The sequence below is a fragment of the Sparus aurata genome, chromosome 6 (assembly GCF_900880675.1).
Source record: "Sparus aurata chromosome 6, fSpaAur1.1, whole genome shotgun sequence".
Taxonomy (NCBI): Eukaryota; Metazoa; Chordata; class Actinopteri; order Spariformes; family Sparidae; genus Sparus; species Sparus aurata.
This window is the reverse complement of record NC_044192.1, coordinates 19,610,011-19,634,346: the sequence shown is the minus strand read 5'-3', so window position 1 is coordinate 19,634,346 and position 24,336 is coordinate 19,610,011. Positions and strand designations below refer to the sequence as shown.

Genomic DNA, 24,336 nt, shown 5'->3' with positions numbered 1-24,336 from the left:
ATCAACTAGTAAAAAAAAACAGATTGAACACGTCAACATGTGGACATGAGGAGCCAGGGATCAAGCTCCCAAACCCTAAACAACCCTTAGTGGACTTCCCTTATGAGCCCCTAAAAAGAGGAAAATTCCACTGAGAAGTCTGGGTTTTGTTCTGCTGTCTAATTCCCGTTTTTCCCCTTTCAGACAGGCTATTTCTTTATTACTGGATTCTCACTTTACTTGTCAAGATGGACATTTTTGCCCTGTTGGCTCTGCTCTAATCTGAAACTCTGCTGTTCTGGAGAAAAAAGACACCAGCCGACTGTAACATATCTTATCCGCTTTGCTTTGTTGATCCATCCTCCACTCCCACCTTAATCTCACCAGCTTTACCCTCGCTGAATGCTCCCTGCTTCTCTGCATTTCATCTCATCTTGTTGAGAGAGACTCTTCATTTCATCACCTTCCTGTCCTCTGGATGAAGCAGCAGCCATCTTACGCGCTCAGACGAGGGGCTGGGTTCGCCACAGGAAGTATCACCGGGCTCTTTGGGCTGTTCACATGATACGCCCTGTGCCCTCGCAAGCTCACCCCGTCACGACATCACCAGAAACGACACCACCTTTGCTCATCGTGTGCATATGACAGCTGCAAGCGTGGATGTTAACTCAACAAACTGCATTAATGAACGCTTTGTACTGTGCACACCTGCTGAATCACACGTGCAAACACATTTTTAAGACTCTCACAAAACAAAATACATACTGCTGCTTATGACTAAACCTCTGCACACACATTAGCAGATGGCACAAACACAAAGGGAAGAAAACTCTGATCAAAAGCAGACACAGAGTGCACACAGCAGACTGCACGTTACACACATACAGAAGTAACACACTGTGCTGAGACACAAGCCTGTTCACATGTTCACACTTCTGCTGCTCAGTGACTTGTAACAATGTGCAGCTCACAGTAAAGGATTATAAAAATATGTCATGTCTCAGACATGCTATCCATGTTCAGACAAAGCAGGGCGATATGGAAGCCTCAGCCTCCATTTTGGGGATTGCATTGATGAGGGCTGACTGGGTGGCTGAGCAGCAGTGGTCATGACTCAGTCAGATATGGTACGCTCTAGCTCACACACTTCCCTCCAGCAGCTCTTGTCCAGCTCCAGCAAGACAAAAAGAAAATCTCATGAATTCAAGTGAAAATAGTTCAGCATTGTAGCAGCCTGAGCTTTAGTGCATTAAAAATGCACCTTATAAATCAGTCCTGGGCTAATCGCTACCTCCAGCCATCATGACCATCGACTGTCTTGATTAAAGCTCTGCAGGCTGTGGTTGGTATTTCACTCACAGTGGAGCATGTGCTCTACAGATAAGAGACAAACTCTGTTGCCTGATTGGATTTCCTCTTTTCCTAAAAAGAAGCAAATATAACCAGATCTTATTTTTCACAAAGTAAATAATGCATGGCATTTGCTCGAGCTAATAGAAGCCTGAGGCACCTGATGCAATTGCAAAGGGCACTATGAGACAGATGTAATGATTGGCCTGAAATTACTCCATTATTAATGAGGCAATTAGCTCCTCAGTCAGCCTCTAAAACCATCCCACCGTAAGTATACACTTACGTAAGGACGCCTCACAGCCCAGAAATCAAGATAGAAGCGGCCAATTATAGTAACACGGCACATCTGCCTTTTATTAGCCGACATACTTCATTAATGAACCCTACCAGGAAGGATATAAATATAGTTCAGTTCAGAGTCAGAGCAAACACTGATGGACAAGGCTGAGGATAAAAAAAAAAAGTCTTCTCTTTGTATCGAGCACAAAGGCATGAAAGCCCACACTGTACATCTTTCATATTCTCATGGACACATTCGGCTCCCACGTGAAGCCAAGCTAAAAATATACTCAAGGATTCACGCTGAGTATTTAATCGCACTGAGCATAAGGAATAAGTGAAATGATGAATGGCTCAGGCCTCTGTCGCTGGCACGTCCTCCTCCCAAACACTGTCCCTACACATTTCCATGAATCATAGAGATATAAAGGACTCAAGGTTCCTCCGGCTTCCCCTCCCTTTAGCAGCATGGCACTTGCTTCAGGGATGAGCAGGCAACTTCACTCAACTCAGGTAAGCCATTTGTTTCTTCATATACAGAAATGCAAGCAGACAGGCGCAAATGCAGACATTTAAGGGTCACGCTAATGGCATCCTGCGGTGACCTTGAAGGGTGGAGTGACAGTGTCTGCCGCTTTGAGTAATGAGTGGCCCACTGGCTGCCCAGAGTCTGACGGCATCACTCAACCAGATGGACAGAAACGCTGACAGACTGGCACAAAGACCACAACCAGCTGGCAAAATTCAACCTTTACGTTGCTGGGGGGCGGCGCATCATGCCACAGCCCACCTCCAAAAGGAAAAAAAGAAAGACACACTGCATAGCTCAATCTAGCCGGTCGGGCAATACGCTGACCTATTGCACAATCCGCCTCTGTATGTCGTGCACTTTTTTCTTGCAGCTGCAATATCAAACAACAGAAAGCTTTACATCTAAACATTTTGTCTGTACTGTAAGTGAGCAAATTATTTGCTGTTATATATATATATATATCCCAAAGACCAGTGAAGAGGATAATGTAATCCTGCATCTGAGATTAAACACCAAAATCATCCTTTATTTCCATTTTTCAGAACCTAATTTTCCACCCGACTGTCGGGTGAAATGAGCTTGGGGAGAATTTGTCGAAGTGAGAAGAAGAATCTACACTTTTCGACATTTGGTCAGACTGTTTATATCTACTTGAGAGCATATGAGAGATGATCAAAGTCAGAATACGTGAAGGAAACACGGAGGAAAAGGGAGGAGAGAGAAACAGTACGACAGAGAGTGTTTAAGCATCTTTGACATCCGTCTCTGGGCCTCATGCCTGCTCTCGTCAGTAACTGATTTAACTGGGCCATGGCTACACACCCACATTGAAGCAGGCAACAAAAAAACACCTTTTGACATGGCACACACTGGGGTCAATCTGATGATAACCTCTGAGAATAAACTAAAATCAACTCACGCTGTGGCCAGACTGTGTCCAGAAGTTACCTTTCACGTGTTGGTAGCCTCAACATGCTTGTAATTTTTTAAATTTTGTTGAATCTGTGGATTATTAAATGGTTTCTTGCAAAGCGCAAGGCTCAGATTTCAAAAACTAGATTATAGACGACTACATTAAAGGGTTTTGTATTTCCTATGGCCCGAGTGGTCTCTCTGACATTGATTCTGTACTATGGTGGAGAGTGGGTGTTAAATATTCATGCACACAGATAACTCTTTCCAGAAAGGTTTCCACAAGTATCGAAACACCGAGACTGACTGCAATATTTCTGTGAATTCTTGGATTGAGGATGACAGTGTTCTATTGCAGAGAAAGAGGATGGCGAAAAGCAGAAACACACAGATCCGAAAAGAAAAGAGAGAGACAACAGACTGGCAGTAGCTGAAATAAGAGTGGATAATGACAGCTGAGAGGGCCATTCTCACCTGGTTCTCCTCGTGAGTGACTCTCATCTGTTCTTTGAGGATTGATGTGCGAGCCGCCTCCTCTTTCCTCATTATCCTCTCCTTCTTCAGCTCCGGACTCCAGAAGCTCTTGATGCTGTTGGTGGAAGATCCCAACTTACTGTCCTTTAGGTCAAGCTCTCTGCGCAGCAGCTCATTTTCCCTCTGCATATCCCTGAGCTGGGCCTGCATCTCCAGCAGCTCCCCCCCACTGCCCCGCACTGCCTGCCTCAGCAGGGCAGAGGGCACCCCCTGGTGGTGGTGGTGGTGCAGCATGGAGATGGAACCCAGGTCACTGTAAGACAGAAGGTCAGCGTGATGGGGCAGCCCCACTGAAGCTATGTTGGGACTGCTGCCCATGGCTGTGACGCGGCCCCCGTACATGGCCCGACTGGTGGCACGACCGAGAGTCATAGTGCCTTTTGGGTAGGTGGCAGTGGAGCCCACACCTTCGTGGTCGCTCAGGTACATGGGCCCCGAAGTGGCATAGGCAGCGTTGAGGGACTGGATGTTCTCCATGGAGAGCGTCTTGCCCCCCGCACCACCCCCGCCCCCGCTGTTGGCCCTCCGATGGCCCAGTCTGGGGGACCTTGGCAGGCGCGGGGACCGTGCGGGGCTGCTCTCTATATGGCCTACAGCTCTGGCACTGCCGTACATGTCCTGTGAATCGGCGGGGTAGCCACCAGAGGGTCCTTTAACAGGGGCGCACTGAAATGAGGCTGCTCTGACTCTCTGAACCGCACATGGGTGAGTTATTTCATGCCTTAATAGGTGGAGCACATCAAAGTTGGATCTGAGGAAACAAGAGAGAAGCCCCTGTTAGATGAACAACAACTGTTTGTACAAGTCAGATCAAAGAAATACATTCACTTGTAAAAATATGCCGTACGCTCCTCAGAGAGTGAGCAAGTTTAAACGAACAGATTTGGCCGGCGAGGCGCTGCTGAAGTTGGCTTTAAGACTGGATTAGTCAACATCAGCAGCAGTCTGTCACATTTTATGTGGCTACTATTTCAAATGGCATTCAGGAATTTCCCAGCATCATCCTGGATCTCCCACTGGCCAACATTTATCTCCATCCCATTAATGCTGCTAATACAGTCAGGACAGACAGTACAGCTTTACAGCCACTCAGTGTATCAGCTAATTGATAGACTAATTAAGACATGGGATACAATGTCATGGCTCAAGGTTTATTTAGCTGTCAGTTTATCAGACAGAATTGCAAGTTTTAGTCCCTTTATACTGCAGAATTGATCTTATATCACATCAAGTTCATCAGGTTTTTTAGACTTGTGGTAGTATCAGTAGACCTATTACGCCTTGTTATCTCCTGAAACGCCTCGTCAATAATCCCACCTTTAATCCTGTATCTTTGTGACATCATCCTACGTCAACCTTGGCACACTTTTGCATAATCTATGTCTATCTGAGCTAGATTGGCACGTAAGAATTAATTGTGCACAATTGCTCTGTTGCTGTTAGCTGTGCTGGGTCATGCATGTGTGAGCTGACCAATCAAAGCAGACTGGGTATTCGGAAGGGGACTTTAAAGAGACAGGAGCTAAAACAGAGCGAGGGTGAATGCAGAGCTGCAGCACTGGACAGAAGGAGAAATCTGATGTTTTTTGCTCATTAAAGCATGTAAAGTAGTAACCCAAAATAAAATTATGACCCTTCACAGGAGCATATGTCTCCTTTGACACTGAGTGGGCTCTCTTGACTCCCACATGATCAACTCTCATATTTTCTAAAGAGAACACAGTGATGGCTGGATTCAAGGTCTAATACTGTAATGAATGTTAGAAACTAAAATAAAGTAAAAGATTATAACATATCAGAAATACACAGACACGGAGCTGTTTGTGCTGTGAGAGAATAAACCAATTTACAACACTGCAGTGCAACAAACACTACAACCAATACAATACCCTCAACTGAATGCAATAGAAGTCAATTATAAAAGACAACTAACATGATCATAATCCTCTGCTCCACTGTATTGTCTCATGAATACGAAGGATTTATATATTAAAACAAACAAGGGATGCCACACCAGTCACAATATCCTGTACAGCTTTTCTAGCCACAAATTTAACTAGATTTAGAGCGCATACCTCCGCCAAGGCATATGCTCCTCTTGTTCTCACTCATAGATAACAGCCACCTGATTTTTCATGCATTAATACCTGAGAAATTAACAAAAATGTCAAAATAGTGCCCTATCTGTATTAAGAAAGCATGAGAAAAATTCATGGTTGTATCCCTTTAAGTGAATCTACACATAATTCTAATGAGGTCTGTTCTGAGCTGGGTAGTTTTTGTGCGATCCTGCTAACAAACCAGCAGATAGCAGATGAGCACTGATGAACACACAACTTCCTTGGCAAAAGTAATAAAAATGGCATGATATAAAATACTGCAGATCCCGCTGGCTACTGAGAAGAAGAGGATGTGGAAGCTTTAATTTTTAATGTCGTAATAATGGTTCTGCCATTTCACACCACAGATACATCTCAGTTTATAATACATTTAGGGCTCGAGGTGACGCGTGCTCACATGGTGGCAGCGTCAGATGGTGGGTATCTTTGTAGGTAAAATAAACAAAGCTGTCAGGCAAACAAATGCTGAACAGTTTGTTAACGTCACCGGCTGTCTGGTGATGAATAATACTGGACCGTCTGTGAACAAAAAAACCAAAACAAAAATTAGCCTCTTCCATCAAAGTGAACTACGATACTTTCTCTCCTCTGGTGACACTTGCTGCTCAGACCCAGTTGCCATGGTGACCAGGCCTGGGCTAACAGAGATGAAGCACCTTGTTACGGTAGCACAGGTTTCCAAAAGGTGAGAAAAAAAAAAAAATTGAAAAAAAGTAGGCGACATGACAGCCTGCAGGCTCCATGTGAGCTTTTCCTTTTGCTTCATGCATATTCTCTTTTTTTTTCCCTCTGAGGGATGGATGAAATAAAAATTCAGGGCACCGACAACCACGTGTCAACAGGTCTCCCTTAAGATTTTGGATGACAGGAACACTCAGCTGCATTCGCTGAAGCATCGTCTGTGCGGAAACGCTCGGCCAGCGGGGCAGTCGCTGCGTCCTGGGCAGAGGAGATCAGACAGGACGCTATCATCTCTGTTAGCTGTATCAAGTTAAACGTGTCTGGAGATGGGATGGGACACATTTAAAACGGCAGTGCACATCAAGTAAAATTCTCTCAAGGGCTTGGACAGAGCATGTGTTTTGGGAGTCAATGAACAGTGTGAAATAATATCTCCTTTTCTTCTTTAGTCCCTTTGAGAGACACAAATTAAATTTTAAATGTGCACACATATGCAACTAGCAAACACTCTGATCTACAATGGTCAAGCTTGCCACATCTGTGAAGTCGGGTTGGTGGATGTTTCTGAAGCCAATGGGCAGCACAGGCGAAACATCTTGTGATAATTTAGAACTGACCTGCTGCTGCTGTATATCCGGCCTGCTGAGCCTCATGATGTCTGTTCTATGTGGTGAAAATGTTGGTGACGATGGTTCAAGTCAGCGGACGTTTTTTGAGGCCCTATTGTGGTAAAATATCCTCCTCAGCATCATCCGGTCAGTGTTTGTTAGGATCAACGTTTCATGACTGCTCCCCTTTTAATGAGGTTTTTTCTGTGTGTGGTGATGTTGTCATTTCTCTACATGTCACCACTGATTCATTCAGTGACCCTCCTGCTTGTTTTTGCCTCTAAATTTCTGTGTTTCCGCGTTTGTCAGCCCCCTTTACTAAGGCTTTTTTGGTGATATTCAACTTGAGCTGTGATTCACTCGTGTAGTTGCCTTTTAGAATTGTGAAATACAGGAAAACTGTGTAATGTGATGAGTGGGAAAAGTTTTTAAAAAATGATGCCAACTGTGCCTGTGCGGGTGGGCCAGTGATCTGGGATCTGTGCCATTTGACCGCGACTTCCATGCTTTGATTCCAGCTGGGGATCTTTGTTGCATGTGTCGTCCCCCCTCGCTCCTAATGCTTCCTGCCAATCTTCACTGTCAGCTATTCAGTAAAGGCTCAAATGCCAAAAATGTTTCCTTTAGAAAATCATGGTAACATATGCCAAACAGAGGGAAACTGCACTGGTGGTGAGGACAAGTAGTCACGCAAACGTTGCTTGAAAGAAATTAAAGTAAACATCTTTACCTAACTGCAGCTTGCTTGTGTTTGTATAATACAGTACAATTGTTTCTGCTTTTCTGCCCACCAACCAACTCAGGTACACTCTAATCACATGGGTGTGCCACAGTCACAGACTGTACTGATCGATCACCTGGAGCTTTGAAGCATGGGAATAGGAAAACTGAAATCCATGAGGGGTGATCAAAGAAGGTGTGGGGTTGCTACTAAGTGAACATTTTCATTATCTGCTGATTGGGGCAGACAATTCATCAATATCATATTGTTATCATGATATAAGAACATACATAATCTTAGATTTTGGATGTGGGGATTGGCTAAGTGTTGTCTTTTCCTGGTTTTAAGGAAAAATGTCATTGTCTGAACTCATCAGACTGTTCTACTCTTTCTAATACTTGCCTTTACCTATTTTCTCATTATATGTATGAAAATGTATGAAAATTATGATTATTTATCAGAAATGTCATTATGTTAATAGTCTGTGAAAATAACAATAGTCATCTCTGCAATATTGATGCAACATCAAGGAATTGGTCAAGAATGTTGCAGTATTTGATTTTGCCAGTCTTATCATTTATGAATTGCTTTTAAAGAGATTTTAAAAATGTCTATATCTATATTGTGTATAACAATATATCTAAAAATATTATATATAAAGATATTTTTTATTCTTGCAGTCGTAAACTATTTATATATATATATATATATATATATATATATATATATATATATATATATATATATATATATATATATATATATATATATATATATGTAATATAATTATATTCAATTCTAAATTATATAAAACAGAAAAAACTAATAAATGCTTAGTTTGATAGATTACTTCATTCTGTCTGCCAACGGACACACTGTCACACAAGAACAGAAAGTTTAAATGGCGATCTATTTCTATTAAAATCTAAATGATTGAATAAACTCAAGTTTCGTCCTGTGGACTTGTTATTTGCAACTCGGAGGAAAATTCGAAACAGTCCAGTTGTCTTTGCAACAGCAGCACCAACAGTAATACCACCGCTTTAAACAGTTACACAGTTTCATAAATAACTGTCATCGTTTTTTCTGTCAGTTGACTAATTGTATCAGCACTTGTACAGTGGACATATAAGTAAAATATTGAATAAGCTGACTACAAATCCCTGACAATCATTGTCTACACTACTGAAAAATATTACTCTGATCCTTACCTAAATTTTTGCTCAATAATCATCAGAATTGTGGATATAATGACTTAAGGCAAGTATAAGTACAAGCAGAACAGTCTGATGTGTTCAGCAAATGACATCAATACACTGTGATGCAGCTTTTAAAACCAGGAGGAGACAACACTTTACACTGCCATATGACGATATGACAATATTCTGAATCTGAGACGATTTATAGTCTTATATCACGATGATTCAGATGTTTCCCAGCCCTGACATTAACAGATTTCACCCACACACATCAACACAGCACAGAAGCACGTTCCTCAGGAGGCTGAGCAGAGGGAAACTACCAATAAGAGAGTATGGTTTTATTGCAGAAAACAGTGAGAACAGTGGAGAACCACAGGGGGATGCCAGCTGAGAATGCCAACTGTAATCCTGGACACCACCCCCGCACTACAGTTACTTTACAAAGGATGGCAACGCACAGAAGATGACATGAAATAGGACCAAGATTACTGATGCTTATTTTCCAATCAATTATGAATGTCTGCTCGAGGCTGTTGCAGCTTTTTTTGCACCTCATGGCCTCACGGTCCCTGTCACTGATTTCTCTCCAGACGTCATGCTCACACTGCTCAGGAGCAACTACAGCTAACCAGGACCCCCTAAAAACCTGTCTGCAAATGCCAGTATGAAGAAATGATCAGAGGCAATTCGCAGAGCAGTGGTGCGTTAACAGCGGGGAGGATACAGATGTTCTGAGACAAAGATTTCACCACAGGCGATGCTGCTGCTGCTGCTGCTGCTGAGTGTATCTGTGGAGTCAGGGAGGACTCTTTCCTCCTACAAGGCTATCATGACATTTTGAGAGCCCAGCAAGCAGGCATTTTGTCCCCACTCTGACAGGGGCTGTGCTGAATAAGACTCCTGTTTCGATCCACAGTTCTTTTGACTGTGAGATTTGAGGTCAGGGCGCATGTCTAGGGCAGGCATTTCTATCTATATATAGACAGCCTTTACAATGGGGATGATGATGGAGAAATATGTGAAAAGAGGAGAGCCTGCCATCAGTGCGGTGCAACACATGCAGCCTCCTCATCACGTATTCTACTACAGAGTCTGACGCCCCCGTGATTCCCATTGACTTCAACGGTTGGTTAGTTGGATGGATGAGAAGATGTAAATGTGCCATTACAGATGGCCTCTGTAGGCACCAACCTGAGTCCTGCCTATGAATAAGAAATGGCTCGAGAACGTGTGAGGCGTCCCCCCGACAGATGTTGCATTGAATGTTGTTTAAATAAAACACCCGGTTTATCGTAATGTCTTCTGACGCGTGTGTGGGCACAATTACATCTGATGCAGCAGAGGAAAGCACGACCGAGCCACTGACAGATGACCGGGCCTACATTTTCGATGGCTCCAGCGTGGTGCGCGTCGAGCACCTGACTAACACCAATGAAATATTAGTCTAACCCCTCCGACTGGGGGGGGAAAAAAACACCTTTATTTTGAAATGCTGCTCCATCGCATCAACACGGCGTTTTTAAAAAAAAAAATGCAAACGAACTGGTATCAAACCAAGTGAGCACTGACTGGCTGTGTGCATGCAATCAACGAGCACGACACGAGAAGGGTTCTTTTTTTAAAAAACGGACTCAGCCGGAGCTTTTTCTTTTTTTAAGACACATCCCCGGTTTCCACTGTACCCCTGTAACGCAACGCGGATCGAGTGGGGAGCGGAATAAAAAAAGAAAGGAGCAAATGTACCTTGATCGATGTTAATTCCTCTCCTTCGCCGCTCTAGACGGCATCTTGTCGCCTCCATTCACCCCAGCAGCCTCTCTCAGCATCCTGCGCTGTCATTGGGCAGCGGACGCGCTCTCTCTCCTCCTCCACGCAGCAGGGAGCAGCATCACCACTACTGCAAGTGGCAGCTGGCAGGAGGGGCTGGGCGACGGAGGAGGAGGGGATGCGGTGGAGGAGCGGCCCCGCAACTGACTCTCACATAATCTCGGTGCGTGAATGGAGAGTAATTGACCGTGCCCACTTAGTTGGATGTGTGTGTGCTTCGTTTTTATTTAATTTTCTTTCGTTGCCAACATTACAGCCTGGCGTGGTTCACAGTTCATGTCAGGTTAGGTTGGTCTGATTCAGAAATTAAATGTGTAACTTGGATCAGCAGTCAAACCTGTGGGCAGAGCCAGCTGCACAGTTTTCTGTGAATCTATTTCTATTTCTTTGCCCGGATATTGGACTGTCAGGCAGCGTCACTCCTCCCACGCATGCGCCAAACTCGTCAAGCAATATAGCGCTGAAGCCACGCCCCGTCGGGTGAAGCCTCATTGGAACTGATTTCAGAAAAAAATTGTAAGGTAGTGAATGGACAGAGACAAAAAGCTTTTCGATCCTGTTTGATTTGTTTCATAAACCTATGGAAGAGTATTTCAATTTAAAGAGAGGAGGGAGTTTTTAATTTTTGTATACAATTTTATACAATACAACACAATTTTGTTGATAGAGTCAACTCTTCTAATCAATCAAATCAAGTTAACGGAGACTGACAGCTATGCAAGCTGCCCAAGCCCACAGTCAGTACATCCTTGTGTGTAACGTTCTGTGTGTAGTGTTACAATCTCTACAAAGGCCAAGGGAAATCATTTCTTTGTTACTAAAGCCTATTCTGGAGTACAGTTTCACCTCTTCATCCACACAAGACATTTTGTTGAGGCAGTCGTAAGCGCTGATTGATGTTGTTCCAAAAATTCGACTTGAATCTTCAAATGTCAAGTTTATTGTGACATTTCGACTTTATTTAAGAAATTGTATTTCAACTGTATTCTCGACATTTCATTAAGTGCTAATGAAAAAAAACTTCCTCCTCTCATTTTTTTCACACTTATACTTTTCCACATGAATCACACATACGATATTTTTTATACCTTTTCTGTGCCTAGTCAGCGGCCATGTTGGTGCTGGTGATGTGTGTTGTGCGAGATGAAGTAGTTCACCGAGCAGTTTTACACAAAAGTAGATGATATTTTTTACTTTAATTACGACAAACTGCAACTTTCTTGACTTGGAAAATTATCTTTTACGTTGACAAACATTATATGTGTCAAGAAAGCCGAGGTTTTCTCATAAAATGTCATCTAGTTTTTATGTAAAACCGCTCAGTGAAATTGTCTCGTCAGCTTGTTTATTCATGTGAAGATTTTCTTCTCCTAAAGTTTCATCCTCAAAATTACATATTGTACCTTTAAAGCATCAAGTATTAAATGTACTTGAGCAGTCAAAGTAATTTTTTTGGCAAAAATCATAATTAAGTATAAATTAAGTTTCTGTCTTTACCCGAGCTCAGACAAATGTAATTGCCTCCTTAAATGATTGTTAAACACACTTCTTTCAAACTCACGTAAATGAAATAAAACTCACCAAAACAGCCTTTATTTGTCCTTTCAAAATCCCTTCTGGTTTGGTTAAAGTAAGATTTCTACACCCATTACTAGTCATAGTCGTCATCAGAGTCACCTCCACATGGCGTCTGTCAGAGGCTGTATTTGGTCCCACCTGGTGTCCAACACGGTGACTCCCTCTGCAATCCGAGGTTGCCATCCCGTCAGACTTCAGTCAGCTAATGGACACTGAGCTACCTGCTAACTGCAGCTAGTCGATATAGCCAAAGATAACCTAAGTAATTATTAAAGTGAGAAACAGTTAGCTGTTCTGTTGCCCCTTCAGTTTTGAAACTACTTTGGCATTCTGGCCATTTCTTATGACTTACCTCACATTAAATATTTTGTTGTATTACCAAGCAACTGGACTTTAGTCTGCTAACCCTGGTGAAGGAATTTGCACACCTGACAGTCTGAACTCAGGGCAGCAGAGTCTCCATTCTTCTTCTGGCATTTGTAGTGTAATTTCTTGCTCCTTCATTACTCTTGCACATCTGATCTGATTAATTCTTATTGGCTTAGGAGAAGAAGCTGAATTACCCCAACACTGCGCACACTGAAGTGGAGTGAGTGTGCAGGAGGAGGTGAATTAGAGGCGTGTAGCACATTGGAGAGACTTGCTCTCCTGTCTAGAGTCAGTTGATGAGATCGATACCACTCTCATGTCTGTTAAGTATGAAGTCATAGCCAGACGCTTTGCATAGCTTAGTCTTTGCAAAGACACGTGCAGGGCGAGAGAGCCAGCCTGACCTGAACCTATCAGCGCCTCTAAACCACATCAACATGTTTAAGCTCATTTGATGAATTCATGAAAACAATAAAGTGTAAAAACGACACATTATGGTTTTTCAGATGTCTTGTGCCGGATCAGTTCTTGGCCCAGGCAGTAGGCCCGACTTCTCAGAGTCCCAGCTGGTTGGTTGCCAGGACTCAGCAAGAGAGCAAATAAGTGTATTTCCCGAAATGTCAAACAATGCCATCAAGTTTGAACTGTGAGCGATACAGAAGTTGGACCGATAGTGGCTTTAAATCAAACAGTTGGTGGAAACATACAATTAGTAAAGCAGTGGTGTAGTGTCTTTTATAAAACAATAAGCCAGCTCCTCTCCAGTATAACATAAACATAAATCAGCTTTGCCTGAGGGCAACCAAAGAACCGGTGAGCAGCTCCGACTGAAGAACTCCTGTCGCTGCATAAATCAATCTGAACTCATGACATCACAAACTGTGACTTCACCGTGAGTTGAGAACGTCCTTCAGTGCTGCCAAACGGACAGCCCTGCGGGCTTTTTCCAAAAACAGAACAACGTCCCCCCGGCTGCTGACTCCCTCAAGCCTCGGCTGCCTTCAGGCCTCCTGGAATTACAGGGAGTTTCTCCTAGTGTTGTTCATTGTAAACACTGACAATAAGTGTGCCTGACAGGGCCCAAAGGAGAGGCATCAGCATTTCTGTGGCCTCAATGCGAACACACAGACACACACAGACTCTCTGTCTCCCTCTTTCTTTCGCTCTCGTGCAGACATGCAAGGTTAACACACAGGAAAGAGGGGAAATGGGTTCAGCGAGAAGCCCTTTGTGCTCCAGTTGATTGAGTGCATCGTCCTCTATTGCACTTACATTTCACTATGTGGTCCCAGCAGCAGGTGCATGTGAGGTAATGTAGAGGCATTATTCTCACAATTTGACCTGCAATATGTTCCCGCGTGTCAGCGCTGAAGTGCTGCCAGACATGTCCCAGTCCTCAATTTTGTACCATCAACAACATCTGAATAAACACAAATTACACTTTAGATGAGTGGAAGGCCCACGCTCTAGAGGAAAGAGTAAATTGTCTATTAAGTTACTTAGAAAATATGTTGTTTGCACTGTCAGCAGTAACTAGAATGGCTCTCAGTAGAGCGCCCACACTATATTGCCAAAAGTATTCGCTCTCCTGCCTTGACTCGAAATTAAGTGACATCCTATTCTTAATCTATACGGTTTAATATGACGTAGGTCCAACCTTTGCAGCTATAACAGCTTCAACTCTTTTTGGAAAGCTTTCCACAAGGTTTAGGAGTGTGTTTATGGGAATTTTTGACCATTTTTTCACAAGCGCATTTGTAAGGTCACACACTGATGTTGGACGGGAAGGTCTGGCTCTCAGTCTCCACTCTAATTCATCCCAAAGGTGTTCTAGAGTCCAGTAGCCGCATGCTTTACACCATTGATTCCAACGCTTTGCATTGCACTTGCTGATGTATGGCTTGGATGCAGCTGTTCAGCCATGGGAACCCATTCCATGAAGCTCTCTACGCACTGTTGTTGAGCAAATCTGAAGGCCACATGAAGTTCTGTAGGGTCTGTAGAGATAAGTGTTGGGGAGACTCAAACTACATGTAGTTGAACTACATAGCTTAACTCCAATTTGTTGTAACTTGCTGGTAGTTAAACTACATTCATATTTTGTGCTATTCATATATATATGTCATATATTGAAATGCTAAGTATTTCAACTACTCTTTGGGTCATTTTATGTAGTTTACTCAATTTACAAACTACAATTTTGGCCAATAACATGAAATATTTTTTATTTAAAAAAGACCTATATAATGTAAATGTTATTTTATTTTTCTTTGAAAAAAGGCATGAAACATGTCATGGCATGCTAAGCCAACGCTGCCTCTGATCGGCTTGCCCTGGCAACACTCAATGCTTCACAGAGTGGGCGGGTCTTTGTGCCAAGGAAGGCAGAGCTCATATGGCACAATCACGTCATGGACAACCCTCCCGCTAACCCTGATGCGCCCCCGAATGTGCCAGCCCAACCATGGCCATATTTGAGTACATGTACATGTTGGATATAGATGCATCTACAGACACGACCTACATGTTCACATGTGAGCTCTGCAAGCCAAAAACAACAATAATTTTTGTAACCTACCACTAGTTGCTGTCGTTCCCAATTGCTTCCACTTTGTTATAATACTTCTGACAGTGGACTGTGGAATACTTAGGAGTGAGGAAATTTCATGACTGGACTTGTTGCACAGATGGCATCCTATCACAGTACCACACTGGTATTCACTGAGCTCCTGAGAGCAAACCATTCTTTCACAAATGTTTGCAGAAACAGTCTGCATGCCTAGGTGCTTGCTTTTATACACCTGTGGTCATGGAAGTGATTGGAACATCTGATTTCAATTATTTGGATGGATGAGTAAATACTTATAGGGTTATATAGTGTACCTCTGCCAAGGCCCAGCAGTCCCCTCTAATTCAATCAAGCTGAATCCAATATCAAATCAAACTTTTTTTTTTATGGATCAGATTATACCCACTTATAGACACCAAATAAAATGCAACAATACCATATGTACATACATTTTAGGGTACTGTATACATGCAATAGATTTGTAAGAGCCAGCAACACACCAACTTAAACTGAGCGACTCCTCCGTGCGACATTAAAGGGAAAAAGTGAAAGTCTTCATCAGTGGCGTTATATAACCACCAGGTGGAAGAGTCGAAGAGTATTTGAAATCCTATCATCTTAAAACTCCAAACGCTGAAATTTGATGGCAAAGAATCTAGCTATGAGTCAGCTTGAGATTCAAATTATTTTAAAAGTAATCAGTAGATTTATGTCATTGTCGTCATGTTAGCTTCGTGTTAACGTGTATTTCTAGCGTGTCTAGTTTTCTGAACCAAATGTTTTTTATTCTTTATCAGTTTTTATACAGAAAAAGTTTTACAGAGAATATTTATGCATGAGGCTCATTATCACTTCTGAGCAGAATGATACCCCAGAAAGCTAATGAGCCTGATATGGGATGGTTGTGTTTACTGTGAACTGATCCAAGTCCATGTGGGATTTAAAAACTATGAATTTAGCTAAATTATTATATGATATTATTATCCAGAATGATAGTATTGTCAGGATACACTTGGCTCAAATCTGGCACACCAGTATGAATAAATTGGCTGTGTGTAAGGATCAGGTGGATCACCCCAATTCAGATAAACTTAAGTCCGCTTTGCAGATTCACAAAAATAAGGCACACAGGCATAAAATATAACTCAATGTAACTCAAATGTCCGAAGTAATCTTATGGTTGCCAATAGCTCCTTGCAAAGAAGCAATATATTCAAAAGCAGACAAGCTGAAGCACCTGACTTCTGGATGCGGTTGTGTCCTGTTGCAGCTTGCTTGTCAAACTGTGATCTCTTGTGATCAGAAGCAGCTGGAGAAAACTGAGGGAAAGCAGACTCAAAAACAAGCCTGCGCATGATCAGGGTTGCACACTGAAATCTGAATCTGATTTAATGAATCCAAGTCTGTGTGCTCTCAAATGTCGACGTGCAAACTGAGTAGAGCTCCAAATCTGTTTTGCGCTTTAGTCATCATTATATTATAACTCCATAGTGGAGCAGCTTGCTTTCTTTCTATCAGCAGCATGTGACAGGAAGGAGTGTCTACAACTTGTTTCATATTGCAGAGTATGAGGAAGAGTTAAGATGGCTGTGAAAGCCCAATACAGGACACAGAGTCAGTGAGTTTATTGAACACAAGCTTTAAACGTGCAAGATTTGGGGGTCATTTGAGGGCACCTGAAACAAATTGTAAATACTGCACTAATATACAAAAACATAAATGCAACACATTGTTTTTCGCTGCATTTCCCTCACAAGTTGAAGTAAACAATTTTATAAAGGTTTTCTTTTTTATATAGGCAAAATGATTCCTTCTTTCAGATTTTGAGCACACATTAAAATCCAAAAAGATTAGCCATCCACCTGACCAGTGTGGCATATAAAGATGCTGATGGAACAGGATTCAGGCACAGGTGTTCCCTGGACTGGTCACAATAAAAGATCACTTTAAAGTTTTTGTTTGATTTTTTGATTTTGATTTGATATGCGACACCTGTCAGGTGGATGGATTATCTTGGCAAAGGAGAAGTGCTTGCAAACAACACATTTGTGCTGAAAAACGAGAGAAATGGTTATTTTGTGTGCATGAAAAAAGTCAAACTGGCCATAGGTATTAGGTTTTAGGTTTTAATTAAATAAATTCTATGATAAAAAAAAAAGAGTTGATATAAAAAAATATAAATTATTTCTTAATGGTTAATTTACATATATTTTTTACATATATTTTACATAATGATTATATCATCATGATATCTTCTGTCTCATCTTTAAATTTTTCATGAACAAAACACTGAAAAGCTAACTGAGCATATAATATAAAGAGAATGACAAACAAATTAGTCTGATTTAATTAAATTTACACAGGGCAAAATAATGCATATCTTATCTTCAATACCAAGGCTTTATACGCACATAAATCTAACTATTTATGTATTCATTTTATATGGGCTTACCCTGATCGGTAGGGAAGGATGACATGTATTAATTAATATGACAAAAAGATGAATGTAGCCATCCCAGTGTATTAAAGTATCACAAAAGCATAGATTCTCCTCCTAAACCCAGTGAATCAGCTAATTTGTGCATCTGATTTAAGGCTGTTAATGCCTTTTCGAGGTGAGACAGCAGAAGTCCACAAACAAACCCCGTACAAACCTTAAAGGCCTGGAAGAGGATTGTTTCATTATCAAAGGGTTGTGTATTGATTACACAGCCTGTCTGCAGGATTCGGAGGCAGGCAGATTAAGACCGTGAGTGACGGGCGAGCTAGGAAAACCTGTGCAGCCAGATCTCCCTCAGCTCCCTTCGTTTGCCATTCTGCTTGGCAGCCTGATGGATGTGGACATATTCAAGGCTGATAGAGCTAGGGGTCCTCTCTCTGCTGACCTCTTGTGGCCTGGTTACAACACATCAAAGTCACTGTAAGAGGCTCCTCAATCACTTCCTTTAGATTACTTTTCTACATCAGAGAGGTCTCTGGCAGATATGTGGCTCAAGTCATTTGGTCCAAGTCCCAACTCATTTTTCTTGGTCCTTGGTTAAGGCATGTCAAGTCACAGTCATACCTGCAGTATTGTGTCTATAAGGAGTATAGACAAGGTTTTAGCACCTGTCCAATGATGATCTCATTGGCCAATTTATCAACCCCATCACCAGAATAAATGTGAGCTAAGTACGTTTCTGCTAAACCACAGCTAAATTCAAGCTTAACCTTTTTGTGGCAATCTCACATTTTGTTTATGTTGAATCTTCTATTTCTGTCATCACAACGCTGTGCTTATGGTCTGGTAAGGTTTAGACAAAAAGCCCTTTGTGAGGCTGAGTAAAATATCACTGTTTAAAATCACTCTTTAAAATAGCCTGCCTGTTTCCATCGAAACAAAAATGTCTGAAAATTTCCCCCCACAGAGTCGAACTGCAGTCGCCCGCTTGAATGCCTTCCTCTCAACATCCTGTTGTGAAAATCAGTTAATAAGCTCACAATATGAGCTTGATAAGCCAGGTTTGGTATAAATGTCAGCCTCGGACACATCTTTAGTTTGCAGAAACATTAACTTCTAACATTATATCCTGGTGACTAGGCTGCAATTGATGTGCTCATCTTGGTTAAAACTAGGGGAACATAATAACTTTATTGAAGCTTTTTTCCTCAATTTATTTTCAGTGCAAAAAGAATATTCCCTTACAGTGGAATACTGAAAGTGAAGTCAAAGTTGCAAATCATCAAAAAAGAAAATCTGGTTTCTGGTCTGTTTTATGCTAAGAAGAAGAAGATATGGATGTGTATTCAAAAGAAATGTTGTGGTGGCATCATAAATGAATCACATCATGTGCTTACACCACAGTGAATTATCTTAATTCTTAGAAATGGGCTCAAATATGGTAAGTGGCTGCGATGGCCCTTGTGATGACAGTTTGTTGGATGAGTGGTCCTTGCTTCCAGGAGCTCCCTCCTCTACCTCTGCATGTCACACTTCCCACCAGTTGAGGATGAGTCACAATCGTCCTCTGAGGTCATTGCCGATGGAAGCCACTGGTTAATCCTCAGAGGCTGAGGCTCCCATCGTGGCTTTCAGGAAATGGATGAAGGCAAGCATCCCAATTACAGTTTAATGACTTACATTTATGCCCTCAATAAGACAACATGTAGGTCATGTGACCTATAACGGAGGACAACCGTGACAAACCATTAATCAGTCTGCTGTAAACAAGCATTCACCTGCTCTGCAGCGGGGATGGGACAGAGCTGCCTCAGAGAAGACCCCCGCTGTAAAGGAAAAGATTTGAAGAATGTCTGTTAAGTAATAAGTGTATCATGATGATGTTCACCTTATGGATAAAAGGATGGACATCAGTGCAGTAAAGTCGGCTGCTGCAGTGTTGGGAAATAAGTCCTTGTTAGAGCAAAAATTGAGCACTTAAGGCTTCGTCACCCTCTCTCTGATGGGTCGTACAGCTCATAGAGACATTTTAATGGTGTTTTAACCTTTTTGGACCCACGTCACAATCGTCTATACGAAAAAAATATATCTGCAATGAAGTACACTACTTGCTTCCTTGAAAATTGCTTGTAGACGTCTTTGGCGCAATTAGTTATGGTTTGATACAGCTGGGGGTCAATTGCTCTCTCAAAAGCACTTTCACCTTTTAAATCCCAACAAACACTTTCCCCCTCTCCAAGATTCTGCTCACATACTCAGACTGTGGTTAAAGATGCTTCACGCTTTCAGGAATCAAAAGATCATTTCTAGTTTGGTTTGCTGCTTAAAGACTGACCTCATTAAAGAAACCAGTGACCTTCTTTTGGTGCCAGAACGGGGTGAAAGTTCAGTTTAATCCTTTCACATCTTAGTGTGGGCTTTGATTATGTGGACCATGCAATTATAACCGATCACTTCAAATTCTGGATTAGCAACAAGGACGTGGCACTTTAACTCACTAACTCAGGCCTCATCCTGCTCCACTTGGTGATAGTGTTGAGAGTTATTGAAGAAAACAGTAACAGTATTACACGTGACAGTAAACAAACAAGAGTAAACAGTAAATGTTGAATTTTTTGAAAGCAATTTAGTGTAAAGATAAATGTATAATTTAGCAATCTGGTCTGCAGTTCTTCCATTTCTGTGCCTAACCAGATGAGGGCAGCCAAGATCTGCAGATGTGACGAATGATGCCTGACTCTTTGGGAAAGGGGAGCTGCAGGATGGATTGCAGTTTCACAGTAACCTGATGGCCCATTCAACTTTGTTACAGTAGAGTAGCCCTGGGCCACACATTCCAGCACAATAGAGGAACATGACAACCTGTGGCCTCAGTCTGCCTGTAAGTTAATACCAGAGCTTCACTGCAGTGTCAGCGCCAATGCACTATGTGCTATCTTATGTGTTAAGTCAAAGCCAATAAACGCATTCGCACTCATATATCACACACTTTCTATTCAGCGGTGGAATCGGTCTTTAATTGAGGTTTCATCTTGATGAGCTCTCTGTTGCTTGGTTGAATGGGGCAGGCCATGTGATGCTCGAGACCAGGAAGGAGGCTCTCAGCTATGTTAGAAACATCCCTTTTGAGTAAATTCCCTGCAGGTGTAGAGTGATTCAGCAAAAGACCTGTGGGGAAGGGTTCGGTCAGGTTTAAGAAGGCGCAGGTGTGTGCTTTATGTCACTTATTGATGTGTACCTGCAAATTGTCTAGAAATCAATAAAAAACATTGGTCACACAAAAATAATACCTGAAAAATGACATGGCACACAGGAGATGAGCCAGTTCCTAAAAAATGTACAGCATTCATGTTTAGTCTGCCATAAAAGAAGCGACTGAAGTCATGAATGTCGAACAGCACTTATATAGCAATATGAACTTGGAATTCAACTGTCCTAAATATTTCACACCCCAATTTATGTGACATCAACGATCCTCATGTGATAGCAGGGTGTTGACCGCCCTCAAAGTAAAGGTCTCAGCATGCTTCAAATGAACTGGGACATAGAAATGTGTCATCTGACATCTAACAGCAAGATGTTTTATGCGTGTTCTCAAATGGCGACACTTGAATGTGGGGTGAAAAATCTGCTTCCATTAAGAGGGATAGTGAGTTACACTTCCAGGCAGGGGAGCAGAGGAAGCTGCATTAAATCTGATAAATGACCTCACGTGATGCCACTTGAGTCAGCACTGGGCGGGGCTACACGTTTGAAAATGAAAAATGAATAAATAAATAAATAAAAAATCTGGAAGTGAGGAGTTAGACAAAACTGATCTTATAAGAACTTTGTAGTCCCTTCTCTAAAAAGCTACAGCTTTGTAGATAGTACTCATCTCTGTGAGGCTGGCAGCTCACGGATGCATTAGCCGCTACGAGCATAAAGGGCCCCGACACAGCAGACAGCTGTGGGACACTGATGGGGTTGTCGATGAGTGTATGTGGCTGTATTTTGTTGCAGTGTGTCCCACAGCATTGATTAAGCTTGTAGAACTGGTTGCAGAGCCTTCTCACCCTGCTGGAAAAACCAGCATAGACCAGCATATGTTGTGTTTTGGTGCTGGTATGCTGGTGACCAGCATCCCATGCTGGTGCTGGTATGTTGATGCTGGTATGCTGGTGACCAGCATCCCAAGCATGGGATGTGTCAACAACTTATTTCATATTGCAGAGTATGAAGAGGAGTGAATTTGGCTGTAACGTTAGGCCTGTTCAGGTGTTATTTTACAGGTTTCTTTCCTGCTAGTATGTCAGTTAAATGCTTTAGTTTTCCATCCCCTTTGTCATAGTGTAGTTGTGAACCTTTGGTTTATTGTGTCACAGTTTGTTTGTTAAAGTTCACATCAGTGTTAAAGTGCAGTTAAAGTGTATTACTGTTGATACTCCACACCTTAGCTTTCCCATATCATTCATAGGCGAAATATATACACTGTACTTGCGCTCTGGTTAGACTATATTACTTTTCAATGACAATTAAGTTGAATGAATCTCATCACATTTTCATTATTAGTCTATATTAGTCTTATGTATAGCACACATCAAGCATCTGTTGTTGTTGGTTATTTTTAATTAAAATCTAACATGCAGTGGTCACATGTACTATTTTCTCTTTAGATGCACTCTTAACATATTTCACCACCACCAGCCCAGTGACACAGCATCAGGTGCTCCTGTCCCTCTACCTCAGCACAGCAGAGTGACACAGCATCAGGAATAAACGCTGATTGGACATCTCTTCTAACTGACAAAGTGACATAAGAGTTAGTTCACAGAGGATCATTTCAAATATTTTTTTCAAAGCAGTTACACATTTCCCAAAAACAAAGATGGGACAGTGTCAACATGACTTTTGTAACAGAGTCTTAGTCAATGCTGAAAAAATCAAAAGAAGCTGGCTGATATACTCAAACCGAAATGATAGCTTGCACTGCTTCTGCTGCTAAATGTTTTCTCCAAAAGAATACAGACTTGATAAGGAAAGGACTAAAGGACTGGACAAATGCAAGCCACTGAAGGTTCATGAGGATAGCTAGGAGCACAATACCCACATGGCAACATGGAAGACTTGACCGGTGTGGCAAATCAAGATGCTGATTGAACAGGACTCAGGCACAGGTGTTCCCTGTCAGCATGGGCAGGGAACTTCCCATGCTGGTGCATGGGATGCTGGTGACCAGCATACCAGCACAATCATGGGATGCTGGTAATTGGATGCTGGTCACCAGCATGGGATGCCGGTGACCAGCTTCCTCAGCAACATCACCAGCAAGACTATGCTGGTAGGCCATCATAATTAATGGGACCTTGCTGGTGGACCAGCTTCTTCATGCTGGTCCACCAGCTAAACCAGCACCAAACCAGCACTAACCAGCATATGCCAGCATAGACCAGCATGGAAATCATGCTGGTCTATGCTGGTTTTTTCAGCAGGGCAGTGAGCGAAATCACTCTGATTGGCTGTTAAGCTAAGCAAATCAGTGCACAAGAATAGAAACTGAAAGAGCGAACGACAGCCCCTCAAGCCTGTGGCTGTAGCATCCAATTTTTTGCACATTTAGCCCAGTTTCTCCCATCAAAACAATGGTTTGCATATCTGCATTCACCAGTCCTCATTTTCCCTCTAAGAATGACCAATACAGACTACCGCCACCTGATGGTATGGAGTGATATTTCCTGTAGTCTTTGTGGTGCAACACAGTAGACTTGAGGCGACGCAACAGTCAGCTTTTGCTGCCACTAGTTTTTTGATGTCAGCTTGGTGTGTCTGGCCCTTACACGCCCAGTGAGCTTCAACGATCACATTGCATTGTGGGTCAGGAATAAAAAACACACCATCTCTGTTAACCCGCATTGGTTTTGACATTTTGTTTTGTAACAGATGAGTTCATGAAGCCCTCTTTTAATGAATGGTGCTGCACTCACTTGTACCGTAGCTACTCTAATAGACATTAGAGAAGTTGTGTGAAGTACGAAAAAGAGTTCAAACCTACATACTTTCAAGACTCCACACAGCAAGCCAATTGCTCTGTAAATTGGATGTGATTGTTTCGAAAAGTAAAAAAGTAGTGAGATGCGACCCCTGTGTTGACTGTGGGAAAGGAGGTTTCAGATACTTGGAGAATAACCAACAAGCTCTTTGGCCAGTAGCCAACGACTTACCACTTCGAGTATGTCTTGAATGACTAACACTTCTTACAAACTGTGCTCTTCAGCAATCCCAGTTTGAGCTGTATTTGTTAAACACTAATTGCCATCAGTTATATCAATTACTGTGCTCTTCAGCAATCCCAGTTTGAGCTGTATTTGTTAAACACTAATTGCCATCAGTTATATCAATTAGAAAACTATTTTGATAACTGATTAATCGCTTCACTCACTTTTTATCCAAAAATGCCAAACATTCTCTGACTCTAGCCTTTTTAATGTGACAATTGGCTCCTTCTCTTTGTTTTAAAATGATACTAAAGTCAATATATTGAGCAAATAAAGAATTTGAAGATGCCACCTCGGGCTCTGGAGAATTATAATGGCATAAAAGCGTGAGAAAATTGAAAACGTTAATAACATTAATCTATATTATAAGATCACACA

General features: G+C 42.0%; 1 protein-coding gene across 11 annotated transcripts in view; it reads right to left on the bottom strand.

The window, feature by feature from the left end:
* The window catches only part of erc2 (ELKS/RAB6-interacting/CAST family member 2), a 42,266-nt gene extending 31,354 nt beyond the window's left edge, over positions 1-10,912 (bottom strand). For 7 of the 11 annotated variants that reach the window (XM_030418875.1, XM_030418877.1, XM_030418874.1 and 4 more), the window contains exons 1-2: positions 10,665-10,911; positions 3,530-4,340 (exon numbers count right to left, since the gene is read on the bottom strand). In XM_030418875.1, coding sequence (XP_030274735.1) covers positions 3,530-4,204 — 675 coding nt within the window. In that variant the 5' untranslated portion in view covers positions 4,205-4,340; positions 10,665-10,911. Of the gene's footprint in view, positions 1-3,529; positions 4,341-10,664 lie in introns of all 11 variants that reach the window. The other 4 variants (XM_030418878.1, XM_030418879.1, XM_030418880.1 and 1 more) reach the window with 2 other exon arrangements.
* Between the last annotated feature and the right edge of the window lie 13,424 nt (positions 10,913-24,336).